The 19,683-nt window shown below is 32.0% G+C and overlaps 1 protein-coding gene across 1 annotated transcript; it reads right to left on the bottom strand.

Annotated features, from left to right (window-relative positions):
- Positions 1–532: 532 nt before the first annotated feature.
- On the bottom strand, positions 533–6,362 carry LOC125059830. Its single transcript, XM_047664471.1, has 5 exons — positions 6,209–6,362; positions 5,610–5,734; positions 2,169–2,264; positions 1,329–1,439; positions 533–688 (listed from the first exon to the last, which is right to left on the bottom strand). Exons 1-5 carry the CDS (start codon positions 6,231–6,233, stop codon positions 581–583), a joined length of 465 nt encoding a protein of 154 aa, XP_047520427.1. The 5' UTR covers positions 6,234–6,362; the 3' UTR covers positions 533–580.
- Between the last annotated feature and the right edge of the window lie 13,321 nt (positions 6,363–19,683).

The following is a 19,683-nucleotide window of genomic DNA, read 5'->3' as shown; positions in this document are numbered from 1 at the left end:
TATATATGTAAATAAAAATCAGAAATCTTTATACGAATATTAGTACGCTGTTTCTTATTCGGTTGTGTTCAACGAGCTGGATATAATATATACCGCACTAACCAACCTATGTTTGCCATTTTATAGATATACGGTATTATAAATTTTCTTAAGCGAGCTCGGTATTTCAGCTTAGTCGACTTATTATATTACATTTCATACAAGAGAAAATTTTTACCGTAGATTTTGCCGTTTTTATAAGTACTGTTTTTTTTTAAATTTAATTTTAAGAAATTAATAATTAATTCAATTAATTAATTTTATTTTTAAGTATTATAATATTATTGTAGATTAATTATAGGTATATAAATGTTTTTGTGTAAAAAATAAACTTGTAACATGAAAAAACATTTTTTCTAATAATCTATAACCTTTTTTTATTAAATATTATTTTGTGTTTAAAAAAACAAAACGAATACTGAAAAAAATATAAATTTGTTAGATTATGTTCTCAATTGCAAATAATTTAAACTCCTAAACAATAAAACTATAGTGAGAGAAAAGTCAAATCTATTTTACAAGTTTTACATTTTGTCAAACGTCAAGTCTTCATGTTTTCCGCCATCTTTAAAAATATATCACGCATCAGGTTGGCTAATAGTGGATAATTTTGACCAAGCAGTGGGGCACGCAACTGTGGTATACACATCTGGAATTGGAGATAATATCACATATGTATGAATATTTCTGCGTGTGTGCGAGATGTTTGCCTTCAAGAAACCAAAATTATAGAATAACGTTTTATTAATTTTTAAATATATACGCCAATTAAAAGGTTTACAGACTAAACAATAATATTATACAGAGAATGCGAGTAGGGTGTGGGTGTGTGTGTAACTGAAGCACGTGTGTCAAATCGACTTAATTCAATGACAAATGTCTGATAGTATTCTAAGGGTATCTTTCTTGAAAGAGTTGTGAGGGGAATAATGTTAGTGTTGAAAAAAAGTTAAAGTAAAAAACCATTTCCTCGTTTAATTCCACAGCAGAGGCGACTTCTTAATTTAGTTTGAAAGTTATCTTAAGATCGTTCTGTATATAGGATTAGAGTATTGAAGTAGCAATGAAGGCATATTCATATAGGAATTACAAAATCTAAATTAAAAAAAAATCTATTTTATTAAAATTGTTATTTCAATTATTGGTGACCACATACTAAGTTATTTATTTTATAAAGCATACACATAATAATACATAAACATACTTATCAAGAATAAGTTAGATCTTTGTGAACAGAACGAGTTAATTGGTCATTCTATTTAAATTACATTGTATATTCAGGTACTTACAACAGCAAAAAAAACGACGAGTATTGGACAGATGATGTTGATAAGAAGCGACATGATGGTTCGCACCAGCCACCACATTCCCAGTACCACTAATACACTAGCTAGCATTACCTTAAAAGAAGAATACTTAGTTATTTTTTAAATATAAAGTACAAAAAGCTACTATGTTATCCTTTTCATGTCAAACGAGGCTCAGGGTTACCATAAAAGCCTTAATGTAAGAGTATGCACGGAGCTAGTTTGGTGTCTTGTATCATCACAGATCTAGGATTCAAATCAATCAATACCTTCAAATAGGCTATTTGACAAATCTAATCTGTGATCGTTGTGTCGTATAACTGACGTATAAAAATCAATGTTTAAAATAGATTTTTATTAATTATTTATTTATTTATTAACACTTCGTTGCATATAAAAATTTAACATAATTAAATGAAAAGGAAACTGGCGGCCTTATCGCTTTCGAACGATATCTTCCAGGCAACCATTCTTGCAGGCAACTTGTATTAATTATTATATACAAGTTATTTTTAAAGCCATGTTTTATATAGATTACTCTTAATATGTAACACTTTATTTTTCATACTGTCATAAAGCCAACATTAAAGTATAGTGTAGTATAACTTACAATTTATTGATCTTCATGGAATTAAATTCTTTTTTCAACTTTAAATTATATGCTTTATATAACATTTAACGCCTGATAGGACGAATTGCCGTGAGTTCGGGCGAAGGGGCCGTTTTACGTCTTCAATGTTCAAACTACTTAATTACTTATTCAAAGTTATTGATGAAGTCTGAGAAGTCGACCATGCATTTATAAGCCTTATTAAGACCTACCTGAGCCTCTTCGTGTGCTTGCAGCCAGGTCCTGAAGCTGGTTACTATAGTTTTTGTTCCATCCACTGATGCCGACGATACGCTTGACATCGTGAACTGAAAATAAAAAGTAGAAGCTCTTATAAAAAGTTCCGCAAACTCTTGTTATGATCTATTATGTACACTAAACTTTATAAGTATACTTTAAAACTAAAATTACCCATTCAAATTTTGTATGAAAAGAGACCATACAATTATTTGTAATTGAAATCGATGAAATGTAATGGAGTATAATTTAGTTAAGACATACATATTATATTGTTTCGGACGCTGTTTTTTAAAAGATTTTATTTGAACCAGTCATTTTTATTAGAAAAGTCAAGTCAAAAATCATTTATTCATATAGGTAACACAATGATGATATAAACGTCAAAAAAGAAATATACATTATATTTTTCTAATTTTACATTTACTGCCAGTTCTCAAATAAAGGGCGTAGAACGGAAGAGAAGAAATGGCAATAAACTCTCCGCCACTCTTTTTAATCGCCAATTTTGTTTTAGAAAGAAATATGTACAACTTCTGTTATTCAAGCCTCAGAGTTCATGTAGCTACTAGTAAAACATTTTGCGTTTATTCCTTACAAACACACAAATATTTTCCCAAATATAATATGTATATTAACTATAGAAAGAACCGTTTTGCTGTAGAAAATTTAAAATGTTTTAATTGACGTCGACATTTCCGTGCCGAACAATTTACAAATAATTTTTATACAATCTTTACACAAAGGTATAAAGCAGGAAAAGCGTCTGGTCCATGAAATAAAACACCGGCATAAAAGAAATGCTAAGTGAAATAGGAAATGTGAGGATTGTAAGAAATTTTTATTATACAGATAAAACATCTCGGCGACGCTCGAACCGATAAAGTAACAAGTTAACTTCTCGCACACAAACAAATCGTTACCCAAAAAACCGTCCCTTATACATCGATTGAACGTTATTGGCGTGGAAACTGAAAGCCACATAATGAGTAGGTAAAGCACACACAGGTAACCTGCTTTCAATACATATGTTTTTTACACAAAAATAGTATATTATATAGTACTAAGTATTTATTACATTCCTTTTCTTTCGTTTTTTGCGACTGAGGCGCAAACTAGCTGCTGTGGTCTCTGGCAGAATGACCAGCGCTGTGGAACATTCTGCTCCTCAGCATAATGTCAGGGCCAATTACAGCCACAGCACACACGCATTACACACTTGAAACGAACCGAATGGGAAAAGGGATTTTTTTATTATTTTTGATATCTCTTATCTTATTTTTTTCTTTGATTATTGTTATTTTGTGTGTTCATGTGTGTGTGTGTTTTCGTTTGTAATAAATGTTATGTCTAATGTCTAATATTTCTCATTATGTATGTATATTCGTGTATCTTAAAAAATACTCGTAAGGTTTTCGATTTCATTTTTGATACTTTACATTGTATTGCCGTAACATCTTTTTTACACAAAAATAATGATAATTAAAATTAACCGACTTTTAAATGGAGGTTATCAGTTTGACCTCTACGCACGTGATATAGTAGATATTATGAGTATGACGATCTTTGTGGGTAATTCCGTTGAATGTTTGCTACAAAACTAAAACTCATATCACGGCGAAGATTCTGATTTACATTTCGACTGTTCAGTTCAGTTTAAAATATATCCACATTAAAAACTTTGACAGGTATTTGAAGCTGGTTTAATTTTTCACTTCACTTGAGCTTTTTAAAATGTTATTACTTAAAATCGATCAGTTAAAAAACAAATAAAAATCAGTGATTCGTTCGTTAATATCGGAGACGGCTGTCACGTGACTATAATAGTGAGTGTACGCCGAGCTTTATCCCAAACATTGTTGACAAATGCTTCGCAGTTATTAAACGGGAACATTTTGTGGTAACCTCTGATCTCCGACGATGTTTTCATCGTAAATGTTTACTGAACTTAGTCAAACGAACTTGGGTATTTTGTGTACTTTAATTTTATAATAAATTTTCTTAATCAGTAGATAGGTATAGTTTAAGTTTCTAATAGGTTTGGGAGCGTTCAAGTATTACGTCACGCAATTTTTGGAGATTATTGACCCCCGCCCCCCGTGTAACGCGCCGTAACGTTTCTTCTGTACCCAATAATATTAACACATAACGCGTAATTAAATCCCCGCCCCGCATCGTAACGTTTTACGGAAGGAAAAAATTCGTTACGTAATATTTGAACGCTCCCTTTCAAGTGAACACATTTTAGAATAAGTTTTTGCTTATGACTTGGAATAATGCAGTTAATAATAATTATAATGCCCTCTGCGCTAAAACCCTATAAAGCCTCAAATTGCATTTGATTCAAAGAATCATTTTTATTTCATAGATCAGTAGGTGAATCCTTCTGTCTGAATCGTGTAGTCGATTTTTGGATTTCAGACATGCCCGACTCCGTACGACCACGTTAGATGCGCACACAGAAAGTCCATTGGTGCAAAGCCAGGTATAGAACCTACTTGAATAATGTAGGCAATCTAATTCTAATTCATTCAATTATTTGAATTAAAAAAAACTCACCCCAACGCTGATTTTGCGCGCTTTACAGAAAGGTTTATCGTTTGATTCTGTAGAATGTTTTTTAATGGTCATACTCGTCAATAAAAAAGCAAGCAAGGAACTTATATCTTGGATATTGTGAATAGTTGTGGATATCATAATTTAACTGATTTTTCTACTCTACGTAAGACCGTTATTTTGTATGTAAATTGTTTGAAAGTATATGTTGTTAGGATAGCACAAGGCGCCATTAAGGCTTGCCAATGTTTTTTGACTTAAGGCTCTTGACTCAACTAGTAGAATATCAGCTTTTAATTAGATCAATGCACATTTTAAAAGAAAAAGCCATTTTATCTAAGTTGAAGCAATTTTCATTAAAATTCAAACATGTTGAACACTGTCGAATATATGAAATATGTTTCCTAACGCCGGCTTGAAATTTCATATCTAGAAATTTTTCTTATCGTCAAATATTCAACCTGTGTCGTATACCTAATGGTTACTCGATATAAAACATTGGTTGACGTCATCGCCAACACGTTTTCCTTACATGTTTTCTATTCGAAAGCATGTCATGTGCGTCCTGTTTCTCATTCCCAAGAGCACTGTTAAATTTCGAATACAAAACGTGTTTACTATTCGATTACGTTAGCGATTCGATTGTTGATTTGTGCAAAGATTGTAGATGGATAAAGTGTTATGTTCGAGGAGAGGGGGCTACAGGTAGAGACAGAAATTCAAATTGGTCTAAAGATTTTGTGAAGCTCTATAGATTCATTCCTAGTTTTGAAATATTTCTCATTATATACTAAGTTGGCTCCTCCTAGGCAATGGGCTGGAGGCTGTAATGCATATTATCGAAGCAAATAATAGCCTACCGTTGGTCCAAGGACCGTTTGTAGCCAATGCTGATCGTTATTATCGTATGTCATGGCGAAGCTGTCGATCAAATCTGTCGATGACACTAGAGACGCAAATAGCCTCCGTCTCACCAACTTGCTGTCTGAAATTTTTAAAGGGCAAGACTAAACTTTCCAATATGGGCCATTGATTTGAATGTCCAAATTTTTTTTGTAGATGGCGTGTTATTTGCCCATTTGTATGGAAAGTAAAAATAAATTTATCTCATGAACCGTAAGTTTCCACAACTTAAAACTTTGCAAAACGCTTTCTTTTAGCGAGTACTATCTACAAAAAAAGTATGGGCATTCAAATCGATGGTCCATATTGTAATGTTTAACCAAACATACGTATCGTTTGAAATTTAAAGAATAACTTTTATAAAATCAAATAGAAACGGTACTTAACAATAAAAGCTTTATCAGAGTACGTCAATTAAACAGTTGCAACATTCATTTGATTCCCTTTGCAAATACGACCAAGAAAATAATGAAATGTTTCAAAACTTTTTGAAATTATTTGCCAACTGATTCCAATAACTAACCCTTTGTTATTCAATAGAAACAATATTGTATACCTCTCTTTTCCACGCTCGGTAACATTGCACAATTTCATCCATTTTTATTTACTAGTTCGCTGAACAAAACAATTTTTAGTAATTTTTTACATAACGGGCTGCGTAAAAAATTTTGCCATGACAGTTTTATTTTTTCGCGTGACAGATTGTTACCGGCCAGATGCATGCAATAAAAACTTTCACATCATCAGTTGTCTGTGATACTCTGTGACATTTATTAACGGGCTCTATGTTCTATATATTAATTAATTTTTTTGTCTGTGTGAATGTGTGAATATTTAAATTTTCAGCTCTTATTAAGGAAAGAAAGACGAAATGATGACGCGTTTTTTTCGATTGTGATTGGTGAAGTGATACGTGACGTGCATCATCAAAAGCTATAATGTATGATGGATGGAATGGATATTATCGTGTGTCGCCATTAATCTTTTATCGTTTCTTTTGGAAAATCTAGATTGTGACGAAAGCATTTTCAAAAAACACTACGATAACTCTCAAAGGCTAAGTCAAAAGTTAGCTTTTAAGACTAGGTATGTTTCAGATATTCCTATCTAATAAACTTATATTTATTATTAATACTCCATTGAAGTAGCAATTAGTATTTTGTTATTAACCTCATTTTGAAAAGTGTTCAATATTTTCGAGCCAAATATTGGAGAATAAATAATCTATTTCTTCCACTTGATATGAGATCAATCAGAAGTATTTCTTCTAACTTTTAACGTTTTTAGTTCAATTGCACCTGGCACCTGGTAGAAATAACCAGTACCCAAGAGCTGGCGCTTTCTTTTCGCTCAAAGAATAAGTATCAATACAAGGGCCTCATAGCCTTGCGGGCTTATTAAGTGGCAGCTAGGTGAGGGGTACGTTTACGTACGTTTCGATTCCCGGTTCGAGGGCAAGTTTTAATTTAATTTAAAATTTGTTCTCGGCCTTTTGGAGGGTTGTGCGGTACCGGGCGAGTGCTTAAACCGTACATGGAGGGCACGGTCGAATTTCTAAGGCAAGCAGTGAGTATGCTACCTAAGAAAGGAGACTGTGAAGGTTTAGAACGTAGCAATACGTTCTAGGCCGAGGATGGCAATTACAAGTGCGAATTATAAAAATCTTATACTTGACGCTGGCTAATGCACAAACCGTGCCAGAGCCATAAAGGAAAAAAAAGTATCAATACTGCGAGGAATTTCTAGCATTTAAGGTCATACCAAAATGTATTTTTATATTAGAGTTCTATTTATTTATTAACTATTATTATGTACTTCTTAAAGTAATGTTATGTAAATAATACATTAAATTATTAATTAACAAATTTAGTAATTAAAATCACTATCGTTCTGATGAATGCGTCAGTCGTTGTAACACAACTTTATCCATGGTAAAGATATAAATAAAATATTGACATTAAGAATAAAAAAGTACCGAGGCATACAAAATAAATACGGAAATTCAGTTCGAGATAAGTAAAACAAAATTAGAAGTTTTTCGAAATCCACTATTACAAACAAGTCGTAACTCACGTGAGACTATGAAACTGTTTTCAGTTATTCGTATTAAACACACGTTTAGCTCCTTGTCAAATTTGTCTTGACATATCTATTTGTTTTCCGGACTTTTGGGATAAAAGAAAAATAACAAATGAACCTATTTTAATAATAAGAAACAACAAGAGTGGTGTATTGGTTCATCTTTTGCATGACAGGTAATTACGAATTAAAACTTGTGTCCATGATTATTGTTCGATATGAAGCATTCATAGATAATAAAAATAGGCTGTTCTAATAAAGTTAACTTAATGAACAACTGTACATTGTTACCCTCAAATCTTTAAATAACACCCTAAAATTACAAGCGTGAATAGGTATTTTTTAGCCAACCTGGGATGTCATTGCTTGTGATGGCTCCATTAATGGTGTAACGTAGAGAAAAGTTTATTTTCTCTCTCTGTTTTCGTTTCTTTTTTTTGTATTAATTGATTTTTTTAAACTATAGTTTAGATTTTAAATTCAGAACTTGTACTGAGGTGTAGCCCTTTTTTCAGGACAAATGTGGTTGAAGTACAGCCACGCTTGTAGTACGGGAGGTAGCAACGTTTGAAAAAAAAGAATTTTAGGTCAGCTGATTTTGTGATATGTCTTCCTTCTTGCACTTCCGGTTAGAGTCTGGGCAATCTGGCTGGCGGTAGTGGTTGCGTTCATTAGTGCGCATCCTATCTGTCCAGGTAAAAATCCTGGATTTTAAAAGCATTTTAAGAAGCGTAATTTTTAATTTTTCGTTTTTAAATACGTCTACCTGACATACTTTTTTTATTGCCAGACATTTTTCACGTTGCTAACTATGTGCCAGACGCGATTTTAAGTTTTATTTTTATAAAAATTTCAAAGCATTTTAGAATGTCTGTAATTTTAATATTATGTTATTTAAATATAAGGAAAACTGAAAATGAATTTGCCAGACATTAATTCGGTTGTTAAGTCTTGAATTAAGATGATAAAGTTTTGCAGTATGATGAAGCATTGCATTTTAAGAAGCGTAATTTTTTATTTTTCCTTTTTAAATACGTCTACCTGACATACTTTTTTTATTGCCAGACATTTTTCACGTTGCTAACTATGTGCCAGACGCGATTTTAAGTTTTATTTTTATGAAAATTTCAAAGCATTTTAGAATGTCTGTAATTTTAATATTATGTTATTTAAATATAAGGAAAACTGAAAATGAATTTGCCAGACATTAATTCGGTTGTTAAGTCTTGAATTAAAATGATAAAGTTTTGCAGTATGATGAAGCAATGCATTTTAAGAAGCGTAATTTTTGATTTTTCCTTTTTAAATACGTCTACCTGACATACTTTTTTTATTGCCAGACATTTTTCACGTTGCTAACTATGTGCCAGACGCGATTTTAAGTTTTATTTTTATAAAAATTTCAAAGCATTTTAGAATGTCTGTAATTTTAATATTATGTTATTTAAATATAAGAAAAACTGAAAATGAATTTTCCAGACATTAATTCGATTGTTAAGTCTTGAATTAAAATGATAAAGTATTGCAGTATGATGAAGCATTGCATTTTAAGAAGCGTAATTTTTGATTTTTCCTTTTTAAATACGTCTACCTGACATACTTTTTTTATTGCCAGACATTTTTCACGTTGCTATGTGCCAGACGCGATTTTAAGTTTTATTTTTATAAAAATTTCAAAGCATTTTAGAATGTCTGTAATTTTAATATTATGTTATTTAAATATAAGGAAAACTGAAAATGAATTTGCCAGACATTAATTCGGTTGTTAAGTCTTGAATTAAAATGATAAAGTTTTGCAGTATGATGAAGCATTGCATTTTAAGAAGCGTAATTTTTGATTTTTCCTTTTTAAATACGTCTACCTGACATACTTTTTTTATTGCCAGACATTTTTCACGTTGCTAACTATGTGCCAGACACGATTTTAAGTTTTATTTTTATGAAAATTTCAAAGCATTTTAGAATGTCTGTAATTTTAATATTATGTTATTTAAATATAAGGAAAACTGAAAATGAATTTGCCAGACATTAATTCGGTTGTTAAGTCTTGAATTAAAATGATAAAGTATTGCAGTATGATGAAGCATTGCATTTTAAGAAGCGTAATTTTTGATTTTTCCTTTTTAAATACGTCTACCTGACATACTTTTTTTATTGCCAGACATTTTTCACGTTGCTAACTATGTGCCAGACGCGATTTTAAGTTTTATTTTTATGAAAATTTCAAAGCATTTTAGAATGTCTGTAATTTTAATATTATGTTATTTTAATATAAGAAAAACTGAAAATGAATTTGCCAGACATTAATTCGATTACTAAGCCTTGAATTAAAATGAAAAAGTATTGCAGTATAATGCTTGTAGTACGAGCATAAAAAGGAATATAAAATTAGATTAAAATTAATAATCAACACTTTATTTAAATTGTCCTAATTACTAAATGTAAGTTATGAATAATTCATGCAACGTGAAAAATGTCTGGCAATAAAAAAAGTATGTCAGGTAGACGTATTTAAAAAGGAAAAATCAAAAATTACGCTTCTTAAAATGCAATGCTTCATCATACTGCAATAATTTATCATTTTAATTCAAGACTTAACAACCGAATTAATGTCTGGCAAATTCATTTTCAGTTTTCCTTATATTTAAATAACATAATATTAAAATTACAGACATTCTAAAATGCTTTGAAATTTTTATAAAAATAAAACTTAAAATCGCGTCTGGCACATAGTTAACAATGGGAAAAATGTCTGGCAATAAAAAAAGTATATCAGGTAGACGTATTTAAAAAGGAAAAATCAAAAATTACGCTTCTTAAAATGCAATGCTTCATCATACTGCAATACTTTATCATTTTAATTCAAGACTTAACAACCGAATTAATGTCTGGCAAATTCATTTTCAGTTTTCCTTATATTTAAATAACATAATATTAAAATTACAGACATTCTAAAATGCTTTGAAATTTTCATAAAAATAAAACTTAAAATCGCGTCTGGCACATAGTTAGCAACGTGAAAAATGTCTGGCAATAAAAAAAGTATGTCAGGTAGACGTATTTAAAAAGGAAAAATCAAAAATTACGCTTCTTAAAATGCAATGCTTCATCATACTGCAATACTTTATCATTTTAATTCAAGACTTAACAACCGAATTAATGTCTGGCAAATTCATTTTCAGTTTTCCTTATATTTAAATAACATAATATTAAAATTACAGACATTCTAAAATGCTTTGAAATTTTTATAAAAATAAAACTTAAAATCGCGTCTGGCACATAGTTAGCAACGTGAAAAATGTCTGGCAATAAAAAAAGTATGTCAGGTAGACGTATTTAAAAAGGAAAAATCAAAAATTACGCTTCTTAAAATGCAATGCTTCATCATACTGCAAAACTTTATCATTTTAATTCAAGACTTAACAACCGAATTAATGTCTGGCAAATTCATTTTCAGTTTTCCTTATATTTAAATAACATAATATTAAAATTACAGACATTCTAAAATGCTTTGAAATTTTTATAAAAATAAAACTTAAAATCGCGTCTGGCACATAGTTAGCAACGTGAAAAATGTCTGGCAATAAAAAAAGTATGTCAGGTAGACGTATTTAAAAACGAAAAATTAAAAATTACGCTTCTTAAAATGCTTTTAAAATCCAGGATTATTACCTGGACAGATAGGATGCGCACTAATGAACGCAACCGCTACCGCCAGCCAGATTGCCCAGACTCTAACCGGAAGTGCAAGAAGGAAGACATATCACAAAATCAGCTGACCTGAAATTCTTTCTCGAAAACGTTGCTACCTCCCGTACTATTGGTACAGATGACGATTTGCTCTGATACGTCTTTCAATAAAAGTGTTGTCGCATGAAAATTCATGGTGGAAACATCTAAATTGAAGTACCGCAAACCGCAATAGAAGTTACTTAGTAGCCTTCGTGAACAGTATCTTAGTTCAAATAATGTAATTAGCACTCTAATGTAACTTACATACGTAAATATATGTTCAAGGTATCAACCCAACAATCAACTGATGGAATGTATTCAGAACTCGGCTCTTAAAAGGATAGTCTGTAGTAAATAGTTCTTAAAGTAGTAGCAAGTAGGTAGCATTATTATGGTAGATAGGCTTATTAATTCAATGGAAAGAAAACTTTTCATTTATATAAAGTTTAAACAAAGTGGTAGCGAGTCGCGACGAAAAAGAGTTTAAAAAGTCTGGTGTTCCACGACAGATGTCAAGGTGGAACGGGTGGTTTGCATTATTCTGACGTCCGATAAAATTAAGCCGCAGGTACTCATCCGAAAAGTTCTTCGGAACACTCCCCATTATATATGCGATAAAAGATGCAAAGAGAGCCTGCATCTCTACGCAACGCTGGTCGGTTCCAGCTGCTCTGTGCTGGATGCGGTCAAAAGGAAGAAGAAGAAAGGGGCTGGATCTGAGGGTGAAGTACATTCGCACCCTGGTTAGCGTACCGAGCTTTTTAGAGGCTATTTTTCCCTTCCCTACCAGACGATACCAAGTATTCCGATTCCAAAATGGTTATTAAAAAAAATCTGTCTAATTATAAATTTGTGGTCAATAAAATAGGGATACCACTTAACTTAATATATTCGTAACTCTAGTATATATACGTAAAATATTTATAAATATTTCATGATTTTTTTCTCTTTTAGAGACAAATAATGTACTACGTTATCAGTGTATGTTATCATTGATTCAGCTCACGGCTTGATGTAATCCCGGCACGCAAACTTTACTGATTTATCGTTCAGTATGAGACAGGCTTAAAAAAATACTGCTTTTATCCCAGACTTGACCAAGATAAGTTAAAATGATATACAATGTTTAAATATAAATCATCACGTAGCAACCATTGTTATATTATCTTAATATATATAAATTACGTGTCACGTTGTTTGTCCGCTATGGACTCCTAAACTACCAAACCGATATCAATCAAATTTGCACACAGTGTGTAGTTTGATCCAACTTAAAAGATAGGATAGCTTACATCTCAATTTATACCCACAATATTATTTTATTGCATAATATTTGTTTATTATTTGATAGTCACAATACTAACAGATGGCGCTGTGTTGAAAGTACCAACGTTTCACATAAGCTACAATTTAATGGCATAACCACCAAAAAAGCATGGTGGTCCCCATGACTTTTTTTGTTTCCCTTGAATAGTTTTCTACTATGTCAAATAACAAAAACCTTAGCCACAGCAACGCTTGGCCGGTCTGCTAGTTATAATATATAAATAATCATTTAATTAGTGTCAATGCTTGCTGTTGCTTGCTTTATTCGGTTCCTATGTGCCTGAAACGTGTCGCGGTATACAAAAATATTTTCGTGCAAAGCCGTTTCAAACTAGACCAACACTTAAATGTGTAAATTCTTTTTAATATACACTGCGTTTGTATAAAGTAATTTAATTAACTCTAAGAGCGTAACAAAAGCTTTTACTAGATTTTTAAGCGAGCTATTTAATTACGATGCAGTCATGCGCCGCCCTCTTTAAACTTATTTTACGTGGAAAATTTTATATACCAGTAAATTTACAACATTTAAATATTCTATATTATGAATTCATTTTAACCTGTACGATAAAATTTGTAATTCGCATCTCTGGAAAGTACCAAAAACTAATTTAAACGTTTTTAAATGTTAAAAAAGACGAAAAAACGATAGGCCGGGAGATAGTGAAACAAAATAGTGTATAAATACTTATACAAATGACTTACTGGCGGTTCTTCAGGGGTCTTATTACGCAATAAAAAAAAGACAAAATGATGATCAGAGCGCTGGTACCGGCGGCCCAATCGCGTGGGCGTTAGTCGAACTCGTCGGATTAATTACGAAAGTCAAACGATTTGTTTCACAAAAATTCTAGTATTTTCCGATAGACCATACAAAAATAAGAGGTGGCAGTGTCATGCCATACTTCTCCGGTGTGACTTACAGCCCGCCATACCTACGCGAATGCGTTAATTAACAAATATTGAAGTTGATGATGATAGGACTTTCAAATCAATGACATTTAACAAAGCATCAAACATAAAATATAAAATCATTTTATATTTCATCAATTAAAACATAAGTAAGCTAAGGTCATCAGTTCACAGCACTATTGATAAGAAATAATAAAATTCCCAGTATACAATACGATTTCAAGAAAGATGTACTGTTTATACATACTAACATTGTTTATATTTGCCGAAGCAAGATGGCATCAACAGGAAAATGGTTATCATAAGCCCACTAAAACAAATATTCCTAATCCGGAGGCGATAATTGAAGAAATAGCTAACCATTTGCGTATTGCCGATGGCATTGTAGCAAATTCATGCAAAAACTTCAACAACGAAAGAGAAACATACGATTCTGATGGTTACATTCTTAAGTATATACTTCAAAAGGACTTAGAAGAGTTTGTGAATATCAAGATCAAGAATAGTGTTATGGTGATAAAGGCTGAATTCCAAGGAGGCAATGAGTTCTCAGCTATGAAAATCCTACCATCGAATCTGGAAACCAGAGACGCGATATGGTGGATTGAAGGCGAAGATCTTGTTATAACAATCCCGTATAAAGTAAAACTAGGTATTGATATACCAATGAAATGTGAAAAAATGGATGTTGAAATAGATGTACCACTAAGTCCAGAATACAGCGTTTATCAGTTTTTAAATATGAATATCTATGGTAAACCGGAAGTGACCAAAGTTTTAATGTGAGTCCGTATACGTCATGTGAATAAATGTTATAAAAATATATACATTTTGTTCTTTAGCACGAACTTTTCGGTATCTTCGTAGTTTAGTTGGTTTTATTATGATTAAAGGTATTTATGAGTTTAATATTCGGTTCAAATATACTTTATTTCTCAAAGAATTACATTCACTTAGCGAGAAAATTTACAATAAGCTAGTTATGTACATCGTGTTATGTTATTTGAAAATACACTATATAAAAAAAAATAGTTTCTAACAATATGTACCATATTTTTTACAAAAGTGCAGGTAGGTCGCATCGATGTTACAACAGGCATTATGTGACAATTGTTATTTATATTATTTTAGTTTCGCATAAATATGACACCTTAGATAAGGTAACTACGAAATTTTACAAACAGTAAACATTTGTGATTAACAAAATATTTTCGTTCCGCGGATGTTTATATCTTTGGATACCTGATACATTGATGATATTATTTGATGCTGACCTAGGCGGATAAGTTTGAACTATTACCTATGGACAAGAATTAAACTTATTGGGATTAGTTCTATCAAAGTTCTAGAGGTAGTACACTCCAGTAACATACGAAGTTCAGCTTTTGCTTTCAGAGATCAGAACAAGTATGTGCTATGCATTTAACGTAAAGTAAACATATGCGTTTGTTTTAACCAAACATGTTTCTGCTGATATCAAATACGACATGGTTGAACTTACATAGGTCATCAATATATCGTATTTAATCTGTATATGCCTTTTTTTAGCGTTAGGATTCGGAATTTGCCCTGTTCTCCCAATTTCAACTGTTTTTTTTTATATAACAGGATGCAAACGGGCAGGAGGCTCACTTGATGTTAAGTGACACAGCCGCCCATGGACACTCACAATGACTAAGGGCTCGCAAGTGCGTTGCCTGTCTTTAAAAAAATAGTATGGTCTTTTCTAGAAGGATCGTAAGTCGAATTGGTTCGGAAATACTTCAGTGGGCAGCTGGTTCCACGTAGTGGTGCAAAACCTGTCTTAAGAAACGCTTCGTTGTGGAACAAGGAACGTCGAGGTGAAACGGATGGTATTTTGTATTCTGCCTTGACGTCCGATAGTGAAACTCAGCAACTCATCCAAACAGAGGAGCTGATATTTCTCTGGAGTCGAGTCACTGAATCCTTTGTATATAATATGCACCTAATTCTCCTAGGGATTTGCTGTTCGAGTCGACAAGCAGATTTCCTATTGTCGCTATTAAATCAGATCTTGAAATACCAGGTAATAGACGCTGCAAAGGCTTGTCATAATTTCCAGAAATTCAGCTTATGAAATGTTTAAGCATCACAAGCTATTAATATGCTCTAATTAAGTCAAACATTTTTGAGCGCTTAATAAACATTGATATGAGTAATTGAATTCTTTGTTCTACAATATTTAGAGACAAATTCATTTCAATAAAGGTACGGAAAAGATTTGTTCAAAACGATAGAAGTTCTCTAAAGTCATTTTTGTATAGATACACGTTTTTATTAAACTACTAAGAAACTATTAAACTACTATAAGCCATATTAGGCACTTTTCTGGCGACAAATAGTGACTTCGCCCTTGCGTACTTTAGTATAATAATAATCTAACTAATAATCTATTTCATCATCAAATACCAATAAAAATTGGAAATACGGTATTCACTTTAGGAGGAAATATCTCAGCAATAATTGCAGCTCCTGCATATCTACACTAATATTATAAAGAGGAAAACTTTGTTTGTTTGTTTGTTTGTTTGATTGTAATGAATAGGCTCATAAACTACTGGACCGATTTTAAAAATTCTTTCACCATTCGAAAGCTACATTATCCACGAGTAATATAGGCTATATTTAATTTTGAACAAAAATAGGGTTCCGTAAGATATTAGGGTTTTTCGGACACAAGGTGTAAAAAATCAACCAAAAAAGTTACTTATTTTGCGTACCCTGCCTAAACTATTAAAGATAGAACCATAAAATGTTCTAAGTAATTGTAGATCTTATAAATATCTACAAAAAAGTCCGCGACACACTATAACTATCTATGGCGAGTTAGGCACAATAACCATAAATGATATAATGACATGGCAAAACGGCGTTTGCCAGATCAGCTAGTCTAAAATATAGTAACATTTAATTGTCTTTTATAAACTTAATTCCCCTGACAAATGCTACTAAATTGGTAGACTCCACATCGCCTTAAGCTTTATATAATTAACCCTGTGGGAGTTGCTCTTATTTTGTTCCGGAGAATTTCCATACAATAATTAAAATATGCTTTCTTCCAGATACACATAATTTGAATTGTACTAAAATGGGAGTCAGTCGTATGACGTAAGATTTCTGTTTCTCTTTTCTTGAATAATTTTAATACATGTATCATTACCTTAATCATAGGGCCTCTATAACGAGAATTGTACGCAGGCTAGTAAAAAAGTTTCGAGAGGTAACACGCAAGCTTAAGTTTTTGCTTCACCAAGATAACGTCCCCTCGATTTATGATTTTTTTACTTTTCGAACTCTCACAGCGGTTTTCACAGCGGCGGTCGCGCTCAAATCAGTAAGATTACGATTTGGCATTCTGATAAACAATAAACTACAAGCTCCCTTATCAGAATGCCAAATCGTAAAATGACTGCTTCACGACTGATTTGAGCGCGACCGCCGCTGCGAAAACCGCTGTGAGAGTTCGAAAAGTGAGTTACAGAATCGCAAGGCAGGAAGTAAATTGTTTTAAAAAGTAAATTTTAGCTTAAGAAAAAAAACAGTAACAAAATGTATAACCCTGAAAGATGACTTTGTCGAAAAACAAAAGATAATAGGGTTTGTTTAATAAAGATAAAATCAGTACTTCTTTATTGAACATCCTTAGTATATCTAACAGTATCATATAAATAAAGTACGTGTTATAACTGAGAAATTTATCTTACATTTATTATTATTATTATTGTATTGTTAAGTAAAGGTTTCATCTTCTTAAAATATTCTTATTTGTAAAAAGTAAACTCGGGATAATCCCAGATAGAGCGGCCTACGAAACCTTATCCTTTTCTTTGAAATGTTTATTTATATTGTATTTTTCATACTATTTTATTATTTACTTATTTCGTAATATATAATCAATTTTATACAACAAAAACCAATTATACTAAATATATAGCCAAAGATGTATATATACAAAAAGATTCAAATACTCTTTACTAAAGGAAAAATCGATAAAAATTAAGAAAAACGTAATACCTAAGTCGGCTGTGCTCTGTGTGGTATGAAAGTAAGGGTGTATGTGGGGTGTTCTCATGATGCAGGGGATTTAGCGCTATGGATAGTCTTAATACACCTTATACGCATATTCCGCGTTAGCTTTTACAAATCAAGGCTTAAATAGAGGTCGTTGCATCTCCGGGCTGCGCGATACAAAACTGAGCTTTTTGCATAGGTAGTTGGTGTTGATGTGACGAACGTGAAACAAAGCATGATTACGAGTCTAGAAGGCAGGAATAGGAAGTGAGCTGCAATTTGGTTTCAAACTTTTCTATTAAAACAATATTAATAGGTTTTCTCCAATATTAATAATTTTTTTATCCATAATGTATACGTAATACGAGTATATATATGAGACAGGAATCTGTCTCGAGGCCGATTTCAATAACAACTTTTTATCTGTTCAAACTTTTGTGGTTGCCTCTAATTGAAACTATTTTTTTACCGGTAATCAAAACCAGGATCTCGTCGGAGCCAGTCTCATGCAATGCGTACTTGCCATAGTGTCCTAGGCCAGCCTGGCTACCCTAATGGGTACCTTACCTACAACTGTCACCAGGTCTCTTAGAAATCCTCACTTGCGCTTTCCCTGTGTATTTATCAGATGGATTCAAGCAGCGGATAAATAGGCCTCCCCTTAACTTCACCTACAAGGCAAATAGAAAGAGTGTGTGATATCTTGTATCACTTGATAGCCCTGATTGAGCATATAAGGGCATGGCTAGTCCAGCGGCATAGTGTGCGACCATTATGGCCCAAACCCGGCTGTATAAGAATGTTTTCTATGAGCGCAATTCTTCGTGATGAAACATGCATGAATCTAAATTTTTTTACACTGCATACTTATATTATTATTTTAAGATATCACAAAATTATTAATTATATCAAACAAAATGCCAGGCACAGCTGGAAGCTAATAATTACTCAAATTACATTAATGTCGGTCTGACGAGAACCAATAAATTCGGACAATAGGAATTTCAACGAAAGAGTCAATTTACATCCTTTGTTGAATGAAGCATTTTATTCGTGTCTATTGAATTTTGATAAAGGATCCCCTCTTGGCCATAAAAATAATTACCTCAACCTCCAGATGGATTTTTTTTAATTATATCCTAATGGGGTTCTATCAATTAAGTGTCTCTTCTAAAATTAGACGTGTGTGATTAAGGCCAGATTAAATAAAATAATTAATATAATATAATATTTTAACGATAAAGACAAAACTTGATCTTGGTAATATAAAAGTAATTAAAAAAAACCGACAAACTTATCAATTGAACTTATCTTTTCAATAAAATTTAAATCTTTCAATTATATTGGAAATATTTTGATAATAATTTGTGGACAATCATTATACTTAATAAATAGTAAAGACCAACAGCTTTTACAAAGATAATAATTAATAATGAGCTGCTAATACAAAATATATTTTTTTTGCAATAAATATTTTAGGAATATTACATGTCATATTTAATAGTAAAATATTCATGGCAATTGTTGCTATAACTAAAAGGCATATCTTTGTTTGCGTCTTGCGTTTGTCATCATCAGGTGCACGATTTGGTTTGTCGTTCCTTATAAAAACAGGAAAGGAATGGTACTCCTTGCTCCATCTTTCCTAGACAGTATGATAGTTCATTTAAGCGGCGATTGAATAGGCTCTATCTATCTCTATCAATATCTCCTGGACAGGCGTGCCTTCTAATAAGCCACATCACACTTAAAATCAGGTGAAATTGTGGCGAAAAGTCAATCCAGTTCTGTATAAAAAAAATCAAAGTGTTAAATAAATAAAAGATGGCCATTTTCAATAGAGTTTAGCCACTAAAGTGCTTGAACCAAACAAATATCTGAACATCTCTGTAGATAAAGAGTCCAACTAGTTTGAACGATAAATGCAACACTGCATTGGACTTTGCATTA

The sequence above is a fragment of the Pieris napi genome, chromosome 20, assembly GCF_905475465.1.
Source record: "Pieris napi chromosome 20, ilPieNapi1.2, whole genome shotgun sequence".
NCBI lineage: Eukaryota > Metazoa > Arthropoda > Insecta > Lepidoptera > Pieridae > Pieris > Pieris napi.
This window is presented reverse-complemented; position numbering and strand designations above follow the sequence as displayed.

Coding starts and splice junctions, on each gene's coding strand:
- LOC125059830 (XM_047664471.1), bottom strand. CDS start 6,233: ATGTTACCGAGCGTGGAAAAGAGAG. Junction 1,440..2,168: donor AAGCACACGAAGAGGCTCAG/GTAGGTCTTAAT, acceptor TCTTCTTTTAAG/GTAATGCTAGCTAGTGTATT. Junction 689..1,328: donor TCGTCGTTTTTTTTGCTGTT/GTAAGTACCTGA, acceptor CTCCAATTCCAG/ATGTGTATACCACAGTTGCG.